Source organism: Felis catus, chromosome E2 (genome assembly GCF_018350175.1).
Source record: "Felis catus isolate Fca126 chromosome E2, F.catus_Fca126_mat1.0, whole genome shotgun sequence".
NCBI classification, from domain to species: Eukaryota; Metazoa; Chordata; class Mammalia; order Carnivora; family Felidae; genus Felis; species Felis catus.
In genome coordinates this window covers 49,806,253-49,825,515 of record NC_058382.1, presented here as the reverse complement: position 1 = coordinate 49,825,515, position 19,263 = coordinate 49,806,253, and the positions used below count along the sequence as shown (strand labels likewise).

The 19,263-nt window shown below is 40.4% G+C and overlaps 2 protein-coding genes across 6 annotated transcripts in view; one reads left to right on the top strand and one right to left on the bottom strand.

The window, feature by feature from the left end:
* On the bottom strand, positions 1-1,782 carry LOC123382220 (tigger transposable element-derived protein 1-like). The gene has a single exon (XM_045045857.1). It carries the CDS (start codon positions 1,780-1,782, stop codon positions 1-3), a length of 1,782 nt encoding a protein of 593 aa, XP_044901792.1.
* Positions 1,783-2,257: 475 nt separating this feature from the next.
* Positions 2,258-19,263, top strand: part of CFDP1 (craniofacial development protein 1) — a 121,246-nt gene continuing 104,240 nt past the window's right edge. For 3 of the 5 annotated variants that reach the window (XM_019820080.3, XM_003998254.6, XM_045047088.1), the window contains exons 1-4: positions 2,259-2,464; positions 11,375-11,492; positions 12,767-12,986; positions 13,523-13,650. In XM_019820080.3, coding sequence (XP_019675639.1) covers positions 2,401-2,464; positions 11,375-11,492; positions 12,767-12,986; positions 13,523-13,650 — 530 coding nt within the window. In that variant the 5' untranslated portion in view covers positions 2,259-2,400. Of the gene's footprint in view, positions 2,465-8,102; positions 8,209-11,374; positions 11,493-12,766; positions 12,987-13,522; positions 13,651-19,263 lie in introns of all 5 variants that reach the window. The other 2 variants (XM_019820079.3, XM_023245704.2) reach the window with 2 other exon arrangements.

The window sequence follows — 19,263 nt, the reverse complement described above, 5'->3', positions numbered from 1 at the left end:
TTATTCTGCAGAAGAGGAAGAGGGAAGCATGTCAACATTTGGCAGTTCAACCTCAGGAGTTTGCCTCTCGTGACTTGTTGACGGAGTCGGCGATTTTTCCTCCCAAACTGGCTCGAAAAGTTGGGTCAGCCTTGTCTGCTTAGCTTTTTGCCTCAAATCTTTAAGCATCTCGGCATAAGGGGCAAATGCTGTGGAGGTGAGGCGCTTAAATTTGAGGCTGCGATCAAGCATAGGGTCACACTCTATCATGTCATTGAAAATTCTTTCCAAGGCAGAATTCCATTCTGATATTTTGGTCGCTGTAAGAGGGTCAATTATTGAAGTCTTAGGCTGACTCTCATCGCCGTCCTCATCACTGCCGACCCCAATGCCTTGTTTTGCCATCTCGTCCAGGTCTTCGTTGGTGGGTTCTACTGCCTTCTCTGCCAAAATTTCCTCCACATCTTCCTCCTTCATGTCGTCAAAGCCTTCTCCACTTATTTGCCGTGCGATATGCATTATGTTTTCGACACTCTTCTTTATGCTTTCTGCAACACCTTCAAAGCCTTCGAAATTTTGCACACAGTCTGGCCAAACATTTTTCCAACAGCTATTGATAGTAGCTTGTTTGATGCTGCCCCAGGCTGTCCCAACATAATCAATAACGTTACGTATGGTAACGGACTTCCAATAGTCCATCATGGTAGTTTCCTTGTTGGATTCGAGAGCCTGGAAACCTTTGCTATAAAGCTCCCTGGTATAGTGTGCCTTGAAAGCTTTTATTATACCCTGATCCAGGGGTTGGATGAGAGAGGTAGTGTTTGGGGGCATGAAAAGAACTTCTACGTTGGGGTGGGCATTTTTGAGTTCTTCACAGCAATGGACTGGGGCGTTATCCAAAATTAATAAAACCTTGAAGGCAAGGTTTCTGCCCTGGAGATAGCATTCAACTTCCGGTACGAAGCAGTTGTGGAACCAGCTGGATGTCATCCACGCTTTTTTGTTCCATCTCCAATGGACAGGCATATGGTTGACGCTTTTCCCTTTAAGTGCTTGTGGATTCTGGGCTCTGTATACCATTAGAGGTTTGCACTTGAAGTCGCCCTTGGCATTAGTGCACAACAGCAAGGTTGCATAGTCTTGGAATGATTTAAAGCCAGGGGCTTTGCAGGCCATTTGTGTTATATAGGTTCTTTTGCCAACGTCCTTGTAAAATAAGCCAGTCTCATCAGCGTTGAAAACCTGCTCTTCCACGTATCCTTTGTCCTGTATAACACTCAGCAAATGTTTTTTAAATTCTTCTGCAGCCTCCCGATCTGCAGAACTTGCCTCACCTGCAAGTTTAACATTGTTCACACCATATCGCCTTTTGAAACGTGCAAGCCAGCCAGCGCTGGCGGAGAAAGGTTTAACGTTTTTCTGGCCTTGGGTTACATGACCGTAAATTTCTTTGGCTTTCAGCCTCACGACAATGCTGTCCACCACGCCTTTTTTATCGGTTGTCATCTCATGAATCCACAAATTTAGCCGCTTTTCCATCTTTTCCATAGCTTCCTCACGCACTATAGACGTTACTTTAGCACTTTCCGGAGCAGCCTCACGTACAGATCGGCGAATTTCCTTTTCCTTTTTCTTGATGTACCGGATTGTTGATTCATTAACATTGAACTCACGGCCAACAGCACTACAACTCATGCCTGAACGAAGCTTATCTAGCACACGTATTTTCTCCATAAGGCACATGACAGCCTTCTTGCGCTTAGGAGCACTAGGCACCACTTCACCACTACGCTTGGGGGTCATTTTTAACAGCAAAATCACCAACAAAAAGCACGGAAACGCAAAAAACGTGGCACCAAATAGACTGCAAATAGGACAATTATTTACAGCATGAGAGATGAGGCAAGAAAGCCCATTGTCTGCCTTGTTCAACCTCTGCTAGTACCCCGCACCGCTGGTTGACTCCAGCTTTTCATCCTCTGCGCATGTCCGCGAATAACCCCAGAAAGCACCGCGAATATTGATTTTGGGGTTACAGTAAGTTTAAGCAAGTAAGCGATTCGAAAATACCAAGCTGTAAATAACGAACGTCAACTGTAATACCACAGACATATAATTTTGTTTAAGCACATTTATTAAATCGAAGCGTCCAGACAGTGCTGGAGACTACAAGTTCCATCAGGCACCGCTTCCACGCGGAGCCTGTGCTCCGTCAACCACCACAGCAGCGCCAGGCGCTAGGCATTGGCCCGGAAGTGTCGCGTTTGGAATACGTAGCCCTTTTTGCGCACGCGCACACGTTGTGGGGGCCGCCCCAGCCGCCGGCTCCCCCACCGCAGCTCTATGGTCTCTCCCTAGAGATTTGCCGTTGGGGGCAGTTGCTGCGGTCCTGTGGCTTCGTCCGCCCGGTGCAGCAGCAACATGGAGGAATTCGATTCTGAAGACTTCTCCACCTCAGAGGAGGACGAAGACTACGTGCCGTCGGGTGAGCGTTTGGGCCGCAGGCGAGAGGAGGCTTGCCCCGCCCCGCGCTTCACGTGAGGCGTGTTTGGTCCGGCGTGCGTGGCCCGGGGCCCCCGGTGGCGCCGGTCTCGAGCGTCCCCACCGCGCGAGCCCCGCATCCTCGCCCGCGTGCTTTCTCCGCGCGGTGGTGCGGGGCCGAGACGCGTGCACGCGGGCGTCTCGCACTGCCACTGCCCGCGGCCTGGCTCGAGCCTCCGCCCCTTCCCGGAGCGCGGGAACCGGCACGTGAGCACCACCCCGATCTGGGGACGCTGGCGGTGGCTATCGGTACCCGCACCGCGCTAGTACTGAACTCCCGTGAAAGGCAGTGTGAGCGTAGGATGTTGTCGTCAGACCTTTCGTCCCGAGGGGCTTGCCAGCCGGCACCACGGCCAAGATAAATCTGTCTACTCTCTGCCCTCGCATGGGATCTAGTTATTAGAAAGTTCACGTATGATGCATTTTGTCCTTTTGCGACGTATACCTGTTACTCTCTTTTCAGCTCCTCCCCCCCCCCCCCCCCGCCTTCCTCTTTTTGGCGTAGGTTTGTCAAACTTAAAGGGGTCATTCGAACCTACCCCTTCCCCATCCTGCGCCTTCCCTCAGACTGCCCCATCTCATTGAAAGGATCTACCCACACAGTCGCTCCCATCAAACAAAAAACCCTTAGGACTCATCCATCCTTACTTTCTCTCCTGGTTCAAGCAGTCAATAAGTGCTGTTGTGTCTACGTGGAAAATCGTTTTCTGACCGCTTCCTCGCCAATCTCACTCGCTGCTACCAAACTGCCGTTCTTCGCTAGGATTAAGGCATAGCTTCCCAACTGGTTTGCCCGATACCATTTCCATTCTTGTCCACCAACATTGGTCTTGTGATGGCCAGAGTGGTTATCTGAAAGCTAGTTTTCGTTTTTTTTTTTTAATTTTTTTTTCAACGTTTATTATTTTGGGGACAGAGAGAGACAGAGCATGAACGGGGGAGGGGCAGAGAGAGAGGGAGACACAGAATCGGAAACAGGCTCCAGGCTCTGAGCCATCAGCCCAGAGCCCGACGCGGGGCTCGAACTCACGGACCGCGAGATCGTGACATGGCTGAAGTCGGACGCTTAACCGACTGCGCCACCCAGGCGCCCCAAGCTAGTTTTCGTTTTAATGAAAGTTGTGCATCCACATAAACATAGTCAAATATTTCTAAAAGGCCTGTCTTGAAAACTAATGGTTCCCATCACCCTTCATCCTGCTTCATTCCCCCGTGGAAGAAACTGCTTTCCAGTTTTTAATTTGGTATTTTCATTGTGTGTGGGCTTCACCCAGGCACGGTAGGTCTTATTTTAATACCCTCTTCTTCCCCCTCATTCCCAACACACACCCTTCCACCATCAGGCCCTCCCCAACTCCCCAGCCTGCCCTTGTCACCATGTCTAATTTTGGTTAGATCAGTATTCCATGTTTACATTTTTGTACTGACTGTGAACAACCCCAAGTTCAGCTCTGAACCAGGTGATAGATCCCGAGATTGCTTTTCCTACACTACTTGCTTTCTGTGGAGTTAATAATTGCCATTTTGTTGTTGCTTAGGTGTCTATGTCCTTACTATTAATTTGACCCTAAATTCTCAGAATTGTATAAAAATCATCTCCCAAGGTAATTCGATTCATTAAATAATCTTTTACTTTCATCTTGAAGTCCTGTCTTTGCCTTCTGACTTCCGCCTTGCCTTGGTTTTACCACTTTTAAACCTAGTATCTTTGTCACCATCACCCCTCTGGGTGTTCCATTCATCTATCTCCCTTTTCTGTTGGATTCCGCTTCTTGGGTCCTGTGTTGTCTTTTTTTCCTTAGCATGTTCCACCGAAATGAGAATAAATGCTCAACTACTTGAGCACGGATGATGCATAGTAGACATTCAAGGTGTGAAAACAGTATTTCTAAAAATAATGATGTTACCCTAAGGCCTAATTAGTGCTTGTTTGGTATAGAATTCTGTTTTGTAATAATAATTCTAGGATTTATAATGATAGCTTTCAATTAGAATGTTAAAGGAGCTGCTTTATTGCTTTACTAACTTCTGAGCTGTCAGCACAGAGCCTGATGCGGGGCTCAAACTCACAGACTGCTAGATCATGACCTGAGCCAAAGTCGGCCACTCAACCGACTGAGCCACCCAGGCGCCCCCCCCCTTGACTATTTTCTAACCCTTGACTTTTTTCCACTTCATGGGAAATTATCAGTATCTTCAACTCCTGTATTTTTTCCTTTCATATTTTTACATTTGAATAACTTTGTTGTTCCTCGAATAGTCCTTTTTTATAGCATGTTCTCGTTTCATAGTGCTGAATCTTAGTGCTCTGTGGATATTAAAACTAATTTAAAATTTTTAATGTTTAACTTACATACAGTAAAATTTACTCTTTTCAATGTACTGTTCTATCAGTTTTGAGAAATGCTTAGAGTTGTGTGACCATCACCAGAATTAACAGTTCCAAGGCCACCCTCACCCTTTCCTCTCCAAATAAAAGAGATTATGAGGGACACCTAGGTAAGCTCAGTTGGTTAAGCATCCGCCTCTTGATTTCTTCTCAGGTCATGATTTCACAGTTCATGGGATCTAGCCCCATGTTGGGCTCTGCACTGACAGCATGGAGCCTGCTTGGGATTCTTCCTCTGTTTTTCTTTCTGCCTCTTCACCCACTCACGTGTGTGCTTGTGTTCTCACTCTCTCAAAATAAATAAATTAAAAAAGAGAGATCATGATGTCTGTATATAGAAGCCATTTTAGTTTTTCTTTTACAATTGGTATGCCTTTTGTTTCTTTTGCTTGCCTTTCTGCTCTTGATAAGACTTCAAGTGTGATGTTGAGTAGGAGCGGTGAGAGTGAACGTCCTTGTTCCCATTTTAAGAGGAAATTATCAGTGTTTCACTAGTATGTTAGCTATGCATTACACATGCCTTGTGTGTGTGCTTTAAGCACTTTACGGGGACTAACTCATTACTAGCTCAATCACATAACACTGATGAATATGTGCTGTTCTCCACGTTTTACAGACGAAGGAGTTGAAGCACAGAGAATTAAGCAAATTGCCCAAAGTTGTTCAGCTACAGAGTAGATGAGGTAAGATTTGAACCCTGGCAGTCTGCATATACTGCTCCTTACAGATGCATTTTATCAGGTTAAAGAAGTTGCCCTTACTCCTAATTTGCTGAGAAGTGAATTTTGTCATATGCTTTTCCTCTGTTGAAAAGATTATGTGTGATTTTTCTTTCTCCTAATATGGTGAGTTAGTGATTGATTTTTGAATTTTGAACAGCCTTTTATTTCTGGGATAAAACTCACTTGGTCATCATGGACAATTCTTTTTATACATTGCTGAATTTTATTTGCTTGTATTTGTTGAGAATTTTCGCATTTGTTTATGAGGGATGTTGGTCTGTAGTTTTCTTGTAATTTCCTTGTCTTGTTTTAGTAGCAGGTATTGCTAGCCTCAGAATGTGACGAAACATTTCTCTAAGGTGATTTTTATTCACCCTATATGTTTGCTTTTGGCTTTACTAGAAGATTTTCAGTGATTCATAGTTGTTCGGCTCAGATTTAAGCATGGGGGACTGAAAAGGTGATGGGAAGCTCTGTCTTTGGACAAGATGTATTCATTTTGTTCTTTATTATCTACAAGGATGTTATTTGCTTCTTACCCTTTTTTTCTTTTTTGTCATAGTAACTGCATGGGATTTGATCTTTTTGTGTGTATGTATAATTTAAAATTTGCTTATCTCTTATCAGTGAGATTGAGCATCTTTTTACATATGTAAGATCCAGAGTCATGTTTTTCTCCTTATCTGAGCTGTCTGCAACATTTACCCATTTTTAGGATGAAAAATAACCTTATATTACTATAAAAGCAGGACATGAGCTTTGTAAAAAAATTAGAAAATTCAGGCAGTTAAGCATAAAAAAATAGAATCATTACATTCCCACCACCCAGAGATTATCAGTATTAATCCTTTAGTGAACGCTGGTCTTTTTCTACACTCAGGTGTAGATACTTGTATTTTAACCCCAACCTGAAATCATACTTTTTCATGTTACTTTGTTATCTGCCCTTTTCAGTGAACAGTCTCTCCCTGTCCATTCCAGTAAACATTTGACACATCTTCACATACAGACTTTACTCAAATTTTCCCATTTGGCCCAGAGTAGACTGTAGCTTGTTTATTCAAATCAGTTAGGTTCAGCACTACCCATATCACCTAGTTGTCCCATCTTTTAAATTTGTTTTAATCTAGCATGCTCTGTAATGACATTGATTTGCTTAAGAGATCAAGCAGTGCGTCCTGCAGAATGTCTGTCCTGCAGAATGTCTTCTAGATTTGTTTGGTTGCTCCCTCCTGGTCTTTTAGGTTGTTCCTTTGTCCTTTGAATTTTCTGGAATTCTGAAATTCTGAAATTTCTGCAAGTTAGATCTAAATGCTGGGTGGGTTCAAATGAAGTATTTTTGGCTAGAATGCATCATAGATGACTGTGTGTTTCAAAATGCCTTAACATCAAAGACACACAATCCAGGTTGGTCACCTTAGTTGCGACTCCTGACTCCAGATGATGAGAGTCTGACCCCTCTATTGTGTAATTGTTTCTTTCCTTTAGGGCGCCTGGGTGGCTTAGTTAAAGGTCCAGCTTTGGCTCAGGTCGTCATGTGACAGTCCCATGAGTTCAAGCCTCGCATTGGGCTCTGTGCTGACAGTTCAGAGCCTGGAGTCTGCTTCGGATTCTGTGTCTCCCTCTCTCTCTGCCCCTCCCTTGCTCCTGCTCTGTCTCTCTCTGTCTCAAAAATAAATAAAAACATTAAAAATTTTTTTAAAAAAATTGTTTCTTTCCTTTGAACTGAAGAATTCTGTGTCGTAATACACTTAACTGTTAAAACTGTGTTTTGAGAACATTACTTGATAATCTTTGCTTAAATTGCTATCATTACAGCGTGAGAAGTGATGTTGTTCTAATTCTTTGGTTTTTCTACATTTTTTAGTTAATGTTCTTCTGTGATGTATTGCTTTCTCTCATCAACTGGGACAGAATAAATGTTTGCTTCATTTTCCTTAATAACTTTCAAAACAGGGAATAATTTTAATAGTAGCTTAAGTAGTACAAGTCATTTTTTGTCTTAAAATTTTTTTTTTAATGTTTACTTGTTTTTGAGAGAGAGACAGAGTGTGAGCCGGGGCGGGGGGGCAGAGAGAGGGAGACACAGAACCCGAAGCAGGCTCCAGGCTCCGAGCTGTCAGCACAGAGCCTGACGCGGAGCTTGAACTCACCGACCGAGATTATGACCTGAGCCGAATTGGACACCCAACCAATGGAGCCACCCAGGCATCCCTATTTTTTGTATTTTTTAAAAATATCATAAAGGGTGTACAGATTTTTATTGATTCACTATATGTACTCACACTTGTTCCTTTTAATGCTCAAGTCATCCCTTTGGCCACTAGAAGTTCTTTTAAGCTGGATCTTATATCCTTTAAATGTGACCCATTATTCTTAAGTAACTACCTTGCTTTCTGACACCGCAAGATGTCCCAGTTTCACCTTGTGCTTTCCTTCCCTCATACCTGAAATTGCCTGTTTTTTTCCAGGGAGCCCTTTTCATGATGAGTCATATCAAGGGATATAATCTGGACTCTGAATAGATGCCCATTGCTACCAGAGTGACATTGTTTCTGTGCCATTTCATTGAACAGAGTAAGAAAATATTTATCTTAAAAAGAGTTAGAGTTCATACTAATGTTTTTTAAAGATTTTAAGTAATCTCTGCACCCAGTGTGGGCCTTGAACTTATAACCCCGAGATCAAGAGTCACATGCTCTACCTGCTGAGCCAGCTAGGTGCACCCTCATACTGGTATTTTTAATGCAGTTTTAACATTTGAATTTTCATCTGATTTCTTTGATTTTATAATTGTGCATCATTTCTCTTACTCTGAAGATCTGGATCCCTAACATGATCAGCATAATTACTTGCTTTAACCTACAACATGAAATAGGTTCAAAATACCAACATTGATGTTACTACACGGAATAGAGTTTTTTGTTTTGTTTTGTTTTTTGTGTTTTTGTTTGTTTTTTGTCTTCACGATGGATCTTGCTAAGGGTGTACAGTCAAAATACTGTGTTTCTGAAGTCCTTGGAATAAATCCTTTCTTATCAGTTACGTTATTGTTTGGGTGCAGAGTTATTTATTCAAATAAGTATTTGTTTATTCCAACTGTTCTTAATTTAAGGGATTTTCAAAATTCTTCAGAAAGATAAACACAGAATTCTTGCTTTTACCCCTTGCTATCCCACTCTGTTCAACCCTAATCTTACAGGTACCTATTTTCATTAGTTTTTTTGTTTATCGATAACTTCCAGTGTTGTGGGTTTTTGTTGTTGTTGTTTTGCAAATACAGTGCAGCTAGGTACCTACCTAGCTTGTAGGTTTATGTTTTTTGCTGTAGTGATTTTACTGGGCTTTCAAGGGAAGCAAAATGACATTTGTGTGTTCAGACTGCTGTCTTAGCCTGGAACTCAGTCCTTTGTTCGTGAACCACTTTCACCTGTCACTTGGGGTCGAATGCATGTGATGGGCTGCTTCTCATCAGCTTTGTTCTGCTATTGGTATTTGTAGTTTTCAAGAGTTTTTAAAGTTTTTTTTTTTCCAACGTTTTTTTATTTATTTTTGGGACAGAGAGAGACAGAGCATGAACGGGGGAGGGGCAGAGAGAGAGGGAGACACAGAATCAGAAACAGGCTCCAGGCTCCGAGCCATCAGCCCAGAGCCTGACGCGGGGCTCGAACTCACGGACCGCGAGATCGTGACCTGGCTGAAGTCGGACGCTTAACCGACTGCGCCACCCAGGCGCCCCTAAAGTTTTTTTTTTAATGTTTGTTTGTTTATTTATTTATTTTTAATATAATTTATTGACAAATTGGTTTCCATACGACACCCAGTGCTCATCCCAACAAGTGCCTTCCTCGATGCCCATCACCCACTTTCCCCTCTCCCCCACCCCCCATCAACCCTCAGTTTATTTTTCAGAGTGAGAGAGAGCATGGATGCATGCAAGTAGGGGAGGAGCAGAGAGAGAAGGAGGGAGAGAGAGTTCTAAGCTGGCTCTGCACTGTCGTACTGTGAGATCATGACCTGAGCCAAAGTCGGACACTCAACTGACTGAGCCACCCAGGAATCCCTAGGTTTTTTTAAAGTGTTTTGAAAAATGCTGAAGTCATTATGTCGTGATGGGAATACGTTCTTTTATCTTTTTGAAGATTTTATAAAGGCTTTTTTTTTCTTATTGTGTTATCTCTGAATGACTTTCATGTTTTCAGTCTTGCCTTTCATATTGGAGTCTTTCCTCAAATGTTTGGTGGTCCTTGGTTCTTTGTGAGTGAAATATTTAAAAGCTGATTTGATGTACAGGAATATTTAAAACAGTACTATTTGTAATAGTCCCAAACTGGAAACAACCTCACTGTTCATCAGCAGGAGAATGGATAAATACATCATGGTCCAGTCATGCGGTGAAACACTACTTCAGAATGGGAGTGAATAAACTGAGCTACAGTAGGTGACCTACACACAGCATGTTGAGTGAGAGAAGCTGGACACCCAGGAGTCAAATTGTAGGCTTCTGTTTGTTTAAGGGTGGAAACCAGGCAAACCTGATCTGTGGTGTTAGGAGTCACGATGGTCCTTGGGACGGGGTGGTGGCCAATGCCCGGAACAGGGCACAAGGGGCCTTCTGGGATGCTGGTTGTGTTCTGATTTTTGAGCTAGGTCTGGTTATACAAGTGTGTTCTCTTTGTGTAATTTCATTGAGCTGTACAGTAGATTTGTGTGCTTTTCAGTGTGTGTGTTATGCTTCAAATGAAAGTTTACATGAAGTAAAAAAGAAAACTACTTGAATCTCCATATGGATAGGATTTATTGACTGATGCCTGTAGAGCGTGGTCATCCTGGGCATCCAGGTAACACCTTCTCGTTGGGAACCCCTGAATGTCAGTGTCTGAGGATGGGAACTGGACTTTTTTTTTTTTTTTTAATGTTTATTTACTGAGAGAACGTGTGCACGTGTGAGCAGGGGAAAAGCACAGAGGGAGAGACAGAGTCCCAAGCAGGCTCTGAGCCAGACACGGGGCTCAATCCATGAACTGTGGGATCGTGACCTGAGTTGAAATCAAGAGTTGGACACTAACTGACTGAGCTGCCTAGACATCCCTAGACATGTTTGTTCTTTCTGCTGTGTCTACCTGGAAGTCTTTAGGCCTCTTTTTTGTCAAGGTCTCTTTTGATTACTTTTTTTTTTTTTTTTTTTTTGAGAGACAGAGACAGAGCACAAGTTGGGGAGAGGCAGAGGGAAATGGAGACACAGAATCTGAAGTAGGTTTCAGGCTGTGAGCTGTCAGCACAGAGCCCAACATGGGGCTCGAATCCACTAACTGTGAAATCATGACCTGAGCTGAAGTCAGACGCTTAACCTACTGAGCCACCCAGGTGCCCCTCTTTTGATTACTTTTGAAAGATACCCAAGTTGTGGTGGGAACAGTAATTTCTTCTTTGAACAGTACAGTAGAATTGGAATTTCTATTCATTCATTCATTCATTCATTCATTCATTCAGCAAAGACTTAACAAACCAGATATGTGTCCTCATGGTGTGGAGAGCATAATAGATACTGCAAACATCAAATATAAGCAGGTTGACTTATGGAGGGAAATATGGATGATCTGGAGGCCTAGAATAGGGAAGACTTCCCTAAGGAAATGATATTTTAGTTAGACCAAGAATAGAGGAAACTACTAGACTTTATTTTTAATGAAAATGTCTTGTCTTGATGTGTCTGACCACCCTATTATGTGTGTGATTTCAGGTGGAGAGTATAGTGAAGATGATGTAAATGAATTAGTGAAGGAAGATGAAGTGGATGGTGAAGAGCAGACACAGAAAACCAAAGGGAAAAAAAGAAAGGCTCAGAGCATTCCATCCAGGTGATGCTGCCCTCAAGGCCCTCGGAAGTCAGGGGCTGTTGTCACAGCTTTCCTGATGGCTGGGATTGGTCTGATGAGTTCTTACTACCAGGGTTTCTTATCTTTGTCTTTCCAAGGGAAACATTTGGTGACATTTAGGATTAAACACAAAAGACCCCACAAAACAAAGAGTGGCATCCTCTGTGTATGGTTTCTTGTTTTCACTGTCTCACATCTTTCAGGTGATAGCACAGCAATACAGTTAGCTATACCTTCTTCTTTTTAGTGACTGCATAGTGTTACATTAGGTGGTTACACCTTGTTTTAAGCATTCCCTTATTGAAGGACATTTAGATTATACCTTGTCTTTCCTACAGCAAACAAGACTGCAGTGAGTATTCTTTGTTACGTCTTTTTGTACAGGTACAAGTATATCTGTGAAACAGATCTGTAGAAGTAGAATCGTTTGATCCAGGGTTTGTACAGTAAAAAAAAAATTTTAATAAATATTAGCAAATTGCATTCCACAGGCCTGCAACTGAATTGCACCCCCGCCACCACCAAATTATGAAAATTTTGACAGGCTATTTAGCTCAGTAAGAGAATCTTCCATAGAAGTCTTTTATCTCTCTTTGATTAGTATTTATATCTTTTTGGGCATTGAAGCAAAAAAGTAGATTATCATTTATAAAAAAGGAAGAAAGAATTTTCATAATGAAAATTGAAGTCAGAATAGTCTAAGAAGCAATTCACTCTTTTAGGTCTTGGGCCCAGTTCTCTGGTCCTTGAGTTTTTCTGTATGCCAGCTTTCATATTTTCAGAAAGTGGGAAAAAACATGGATTTTTTTTTTTTTTTTTTTTTTTTTTTACCTCCTGAGAACTCTAGGAAGAAACAGTGCCAATAAATTTGATGCTCTCCTCAATAGAACATGTTCTCCAATTGGAGTATATGTTCTTGGAACACACTTCCTGGACAGATTGATTCTGTGAGGTGATTTTGGGTGTTTTCTTCGTGAAAATAGCTGGTCCTGATTTAGAAGTAAATCACTATATTTTGAGTCTCAGTGTTTGGGTAAATTGCTAACTGTATGAGCTCAATTCTTTCCTTCCACAGAATCTCAGCTTACCTCCCCTGCCTTCCCCAGGGGGGTGGTGGGGTGTTAATCAGTAGTCCTCAGATTTTAGAGTTTTCTCGGATTTGCAACAGTATGTTTGGAATCGAGGAGGGGATAGCTGAAATAATTTCACATTATCTGTTTTGTCTTTCCTTTTCCTTGTGACTGTTGGTGATGTAGGAAGAGAAAACAAGGTGGCCTCTCATTAGCAGAAGAGGACGAGGAGGACGCCAACCAGGACTCCGAGGGAAGTAGCAGTGAGGACGGAGATGCAGCTGCAGAGCAGGAAAAGGACATTGGCTCAGACGACGCGAGGAGGAAGAAGGAGGATGAGCTCTGGGCCAGCTTCCTCAACGATGTAGGACCAAAGCCAAAAGTGCCCCCAAATACACAAGTTAAAGTAAGTCGATAGCCAAACGAGGTGTAGACTTTCCGGAAATACCCTAAGTTCCCCGGATAGACTTTTATTTCCAAACTGAGATTTGATGCTTACAGCAGAAGTCAGACCAGATGCCTTTTTTTTTCCTTTTTTCCATTTATTTATTTTTGAGAGATTGAGAGAGGCAAACTGCAAGTGGGGGAGGGGCAGAGAGAGAGGGAGACACAGAATCCAAAGCAGGCTCCAAGCTGACAGCACAGAGCCCAGTGCGGGGCTTGAACTCACAAACTGTGAGGTCATGAGCTGAAGTTGAACGCTCAACCGACTGAGCCACCCAGGCACCCCGTGACCGGATGCCTTTTAAAAAGAATTCTAAGCAAAAAGCAAAGCATTCCCTATGGTAGAAAAAGCAAGCCTTTCTAATCAAATACATTTCCAGTAGGTCTTCAGTTTGGAGGTGAAACATTTCAGAATAGCCCAAAATAGCATGTTGGGATGGTTCTTTTAGGTTTCATCCTTATGTGAAACTGTGATGGTATCTCTTACCTTTCTCATAGAGTGGAGGGAAGACTGAAGGGACGGGTTCAAGTAAATTGTTGGTCAGAGCAGAAGAGCTGGAGAAACCTAAAGAAACTGAGAAAGTTAAAATCACCAAGGTGTTTGATTTTGCTGGTGAAGAAGTCAGGTAAGGTGACCGTTACAGACTTTGAAACTAGTTTGTTTAAAAATGAGCATCTTTTGAATGGTGTTAGACATCTGGCCTCATTCTACTCTATCATCATAATATTTTGGAAGAGTTTTGTTTTCCACTCCAGGAGAGTGGTGGTTCCATGAATTATCAGGGAACATGATGTAGTTGTAGGTATTGTGAAGTGTCTGAGAGAAAAAAAAAAAAGTATTTGGTTCCACTTATTGCCATGCCTTGTGACTTTGGCTGAGTCATTTCTCGCAAGAGTCATTTCTCCCATTTTCTCCCCAAAATTCATATTGGAAAAAAAAAATTGGCATTATTAGTTTTATAAATTGTGTGGAGCAGAACTTTTTATTTTTTTAAAAATATTTTTCCCCAACTTCTTCTGAAAGATTTCACACAGCATTATGCTACAATAATTAGTATTACAATGAGTACCCATATACCTATTATACACATTCGCCACTTGTTAATGTGTGGCCTCTGTCTCCATCATCTAGATCTGTATTATTGTCTTTTTGTTTTGGCTGAACCATTTGAGAATTGCTTGTAGTCATCATGATGCTTCACTCTTAAATATGTCTGCACAGTTTCCTAAGAACGCAGGCATTCTTCTTCATGGTATAACATAACTGTTACATCCACTAAATTTCACATTAATGCACATTATTATCTAAATCTGTGGTGAAGGATGCTGATTTACAATTTTCAACTTGCTGCAGACCAATACTCTTATAAAACACAATAAAAAGGAATTGTTAGAAAAATAAATTTAAAAGATATAGAAAATACAAGCCCAAATTTTTAACAACGAGATTCAACAGATACAAATATACGTTTCAATAAATATAGTCTAAATGAACATCAGATAGGAATAGGAAGAGATTTATATAGTTCTGCATGCTGTTTATTGAAGGTGGGAGTATAAATAATTAGTACAGGGAATCACTGTTCTGTTTATACGTTTACATTATTCTATAATAAAAACAAAACAAAAAGCCAGGAGTAAAATATCAGTTCTCAATACTTAACATCTAGATGCACACCTTGAATACATACTTGTATATGTTAATTTTTAGTTTTTAATGTGACAAAATAGCTCATTTCTTTGTTAATTTATTGTGTCTATGATGAATACATGATCACACTACTGGAGGATAATGGATATGTAAATTCTGTGGGTTTTTTTTTTTTTTTTTATGTTTATTTTTGAGAGAGAGAGAGACAGCGTGAGTGGGGTAGGAGCAGAGAGAGAGGGAGACACAGAATCCAAAGCAGACTCTAGGCTCTGAGCTGTCAGCATAGAGCCCGACGCAAGTTTTGAACCCACATACTGTGAGATCATGGCCTGAGCCGACGTTGGACGCTTAACCGACTGAGCCACCCAGGCGCCCTGTCTTTCTTTCTTTTTCTTAATAATCCTCATTATAAACCCATCTCACAGATACTCTTGTGAGGATGGAAATACAGATTTTAAAACTGTTTCAGTTAAGTTCAAGATTTTTATTTTTACTTTTATACAGAATGAAGTCAGTGATACTGTATTTTCAAAGTTTATCTTTAATGCTTCGTCAGTAGCCGATTCCAACAATTTGTCCTGTCAGGTTATAATTAAATTTAAGTTCTATTTCAGTGGAAAACAGGAATTCTGCATTCATGAATTCCCTGTGTCTGGCTATTCTTTTGACAGAAAATGGAATTCAGAACTTTCAGTGAGACATGTTAATCTGTAGAAACTCTGTTCTTCCAGGCTTCTGGCTTTCGTTTTTATTTATAATCCATTTGCTACTGAAATCATGTTGAATCATTTCCTTGCATGGAAGTACTAAGATTATTAAAAATACAAAAGGTCAGACAAATAAGCCAAGTTATACTGTCTGATTGAGATCTTTAAAATTGGAGACCAACTGGTGTTTTTCTTTTAAAGACACTAAGTTTATTCTGAAGCTCATCTTGTCAACAGCATTTTTCTCTTTCATAACCATTGTACCTCAGCACGCGATATAATATATGTACATTTCCGGTCAGCTTTCAGCCTAACACATATAAAGACAGGCATTGAAAAAATGTAGTGCATTTAGCCTTACATAATTTACAATTTTTACTGCTGTACTAAGAACAGTGGAGTTGTTTGTTTTGGTGGCAGGATTTTTCTCAGTGAAGGAAGCAGTGTGTTAATTTTATGTTCTAGCACAAGCTCCTTAATCTAATCTGTTCTCCTGTCTTGCAGCTGTGCCATTAGAACATACTCTTCGATACACTTAAATTCCAAATCACATTGTTAACAGTGCAATCTTAGTTTTATTATACAGATTGGTGTCAGTTAATGTTTGTCAACCAGAAACTGATAAAAGAATCCTTTGCATCACCCTCATGTTAAAATCACACATGTATCATAATTTTCATGTTAATAATAACCTGGCATTCTTCAAATGCATTGAAAAAACATTTTGCTAACTTTATTATCATTCTCACTATCATAAGCTAGATCTTGAAGCCTTCAAGCTGTGGTGTTATTGGAAAGTTGTACTTGAATCACCTTCTTTATCACAGATTCACCAAGCTTTCCAAGCAGACATCTTCCATAAAGTCTGACTGATGTCTTGGCGGTGGCTCATTCTTCTTTAGTTAACCAAAAGTGCTTCTTTCTTGGAGGACTACAATACACTAATTAACGTTAATGTATGGAATTTGGCACCTGTTTCTATTGGCTTCTTAGGTCAGTACTCTTTCTTTCAAAGAATTCTTTTGATTTTGGATTTATGATTTGTATATAAATACCAATGAAGTTTTGATGAATTCGTTGCCTCATTAGCCAAAACATCTGCAAAGAGCTCACTATGGTTTTAGCACTACATGATCAAAAACCAAACTCCGTGTATGAGTGCTCATAAAATAAAAGCAGTTTGACCTTCGATTGGCCTTGTTTCTTTGGAATTGCTTCCATCATCACGTGGTTTACTACTGCTGCATTCAGAAAAGCTTTGTTTTCTTTAGAGAAATACCCAGGGAGGCTTGTTTTGCCATCACTACATTAGGATTAAGAAAATAATACTGATTTTACTTTCTTAATTTAATTATTTAAAAAAAATTTTTTTAAGGTTTATTCATTTTTCAGAGAAAGAGAAAGCCTGAGTGGGGGGAGGGGCAGAGAGAGAGGGAGACAAAAAAATCTGAAGCAGACTCCAGGCTCTGAGCTGTCAGCACAGAGCCCGAAGCGGGCCTCGAACCCACGAACTGTGAGATCAAGACCTGAGCCAAAGTTGGACGCTTAACTGACTGAGCCATCCAGGGGCCCCGTCTTAATTTAATTTTAAACTATAAATTTAAAAAGTCACACTCGGTTAACAATTAGAATGATTGTAAAAATAATTTATAAAAATAAATGCTTATGTTTTATCACATTTTGGGGTTTTGATAAAATAACCCTAAACTATCACACGCATTATAGCGTTGCACTGTGTGTGACTAATACACTGATGTCACATGTGACCACCTTGCGAGTTTGACAGTATCCAAATTGTTCTGTATTCATTGAGTCCGCTAGTCGTGTCTTAAATATTGTGACATTGTCAGATTGCTAAACAAATTTTCAAATACTTAACATTTTCTGTACCCATCTTCTGTTGGACCAATAACAATTAGTTTTGTAGCCCACATTTTAAGTAGCTCTATATGCAATACTACTCAAGTTTTTTACCAGTTTTTCCAATGATAAATTCTTTTATAGCTGTATTTCTTGTTCAAGTCCAATATCTAATCCAAGATTACACTCTGCATTTAGTCTTTTTAGTCTTTTCTTGTTAAGCCCTTTTTTTAAGCCTTTCATTTAAGTATTTCGTGACACTGGTATATAGAGTTGACCCTTGGACAACACAGGTTTGAACTTCATGGGTCTATTTGTAAGTAGATTTTTGTTTCCACTGAATACAGCACAGTACCATAAATGTATTTTCCTTATGATTTTCTTAGTAACATTTTCTTTTCTCTAGCTTAGTTTATTGTAAGAATACAGTATGTAATACATATGCAAAGTGTGTGTTAATTGTTTACGTTATCAGTGAGGTGTCTAGTTAAACAGTAGCCTTTTAATGGTTAAGTTGGGGGCAGTCAAAAGTTACACGTGGATTTTGGACTATGTGGTGGGCAGGTAGCAGCACCCCTAACTGCTGCTTTTTCAAGGGTCGATTGTATGTTTTTTTGTTTTTGTTTTTTAATGTTTGTTTATTTTTGTGAGTGACAAACAGAGCGCAAGCCGGGGAGGGCAGAGGGAGAGGGGAACACAGGATCTAAGGCAGGCTCCACGCTCTGAGCTGTCAGCACAGAGCCCAACGCAGAGCTCAGACTCATGAACTGTGAGATCATGACCTGAGTGGATGCCAGACGCTTAACTGACTGAGCTACCCAGGCGCCCCAGCAATTGTATGTTTTTAAGAGTCCATCTGTTTTGCAGGATGGTCCTTAGTTTGGAATTTTGCATAGTTTACTCATGATAGGCTTCAGATTCGTCACCTAGACAAAAATGCTAGGTGATGTTTTTCTTCCTAGTACATCAATAACAGTAAGTTAGACCACTTAGGCAATATCTATCAGAATTCTCCATTGTAAAGACACTCATTTCCCTGATAATCAATCATTTTGGGATCCATTAAATAATTCTTGATGATGTGAATTAGTAATGTTATTTTGCTGCCAGAAATCACACTGGAAACTATATATAGAGTTCTCCAGTAGAGGGTAGCAGAACACTGACAGTAAGCCTTTAATGGTTTGGAAATCGTACAAAATAATGCAGAAAGTGTTTGATACACCATTAGGAATATATAAAAAGTTTTAGAACTCTTTCTTGGCTTGTATTATTTCCCATGTGTCATATAGGGTAGCCAGGAAAGATTTACAGCTTTATGATCAGCCCTACACAGGGAGTAAGAAAAGCTGGTAAATAACTGTTGTTATGAGAAATCATTAAATTTTCTGATCAAATAAATTTTGTGAATGTATTAGTATTTATATTAATGACACAAATTTCCTATTTCATTTTGTAAAGCAAAGGGATGGGAATTTTAAGTACTGGATACGTATTTGGGAATCTGCTATTTCTATCATTTGTCAGAAGAGGGCAGCATGATGTCTTTAAAAAAAAAAGAAACAAAGAAATTGCTCAGGGAAGCACCTTTTTTCCCCCCTACAAATGTATACATTCTCATGTATACATTTCATATGCAGAAGTAATGTACATTTTTTACTTAAAAAATGTATATTGCAGAGATAGTAATGGGACAAGCAAACGTTCTCTATAACTCCTTCCTCCTAAAGAAAATAAAACCCTGTTAATAATTGGCATTTGGCAGGATTTTTTTTTTAACTTAGATTATTTATACTTAAAATTTAGGTATTGTAAGAAGTCCTCACATAGGAATTTGGGAGGCCTGAATTATAATTGACAGCCAGATGCAAACCTGACATATGGATTTGAGCATATCTTTTAATCCCTTGATGTCATTATTCTGCTTTTTCTTTTTCCCTTTGTATCAAGTTAAGAGCATTACTGCATCTAAGAAATGTGAGGAAGAGCTAGTGATGACTGTAAGAATTTGTAAGTATAAG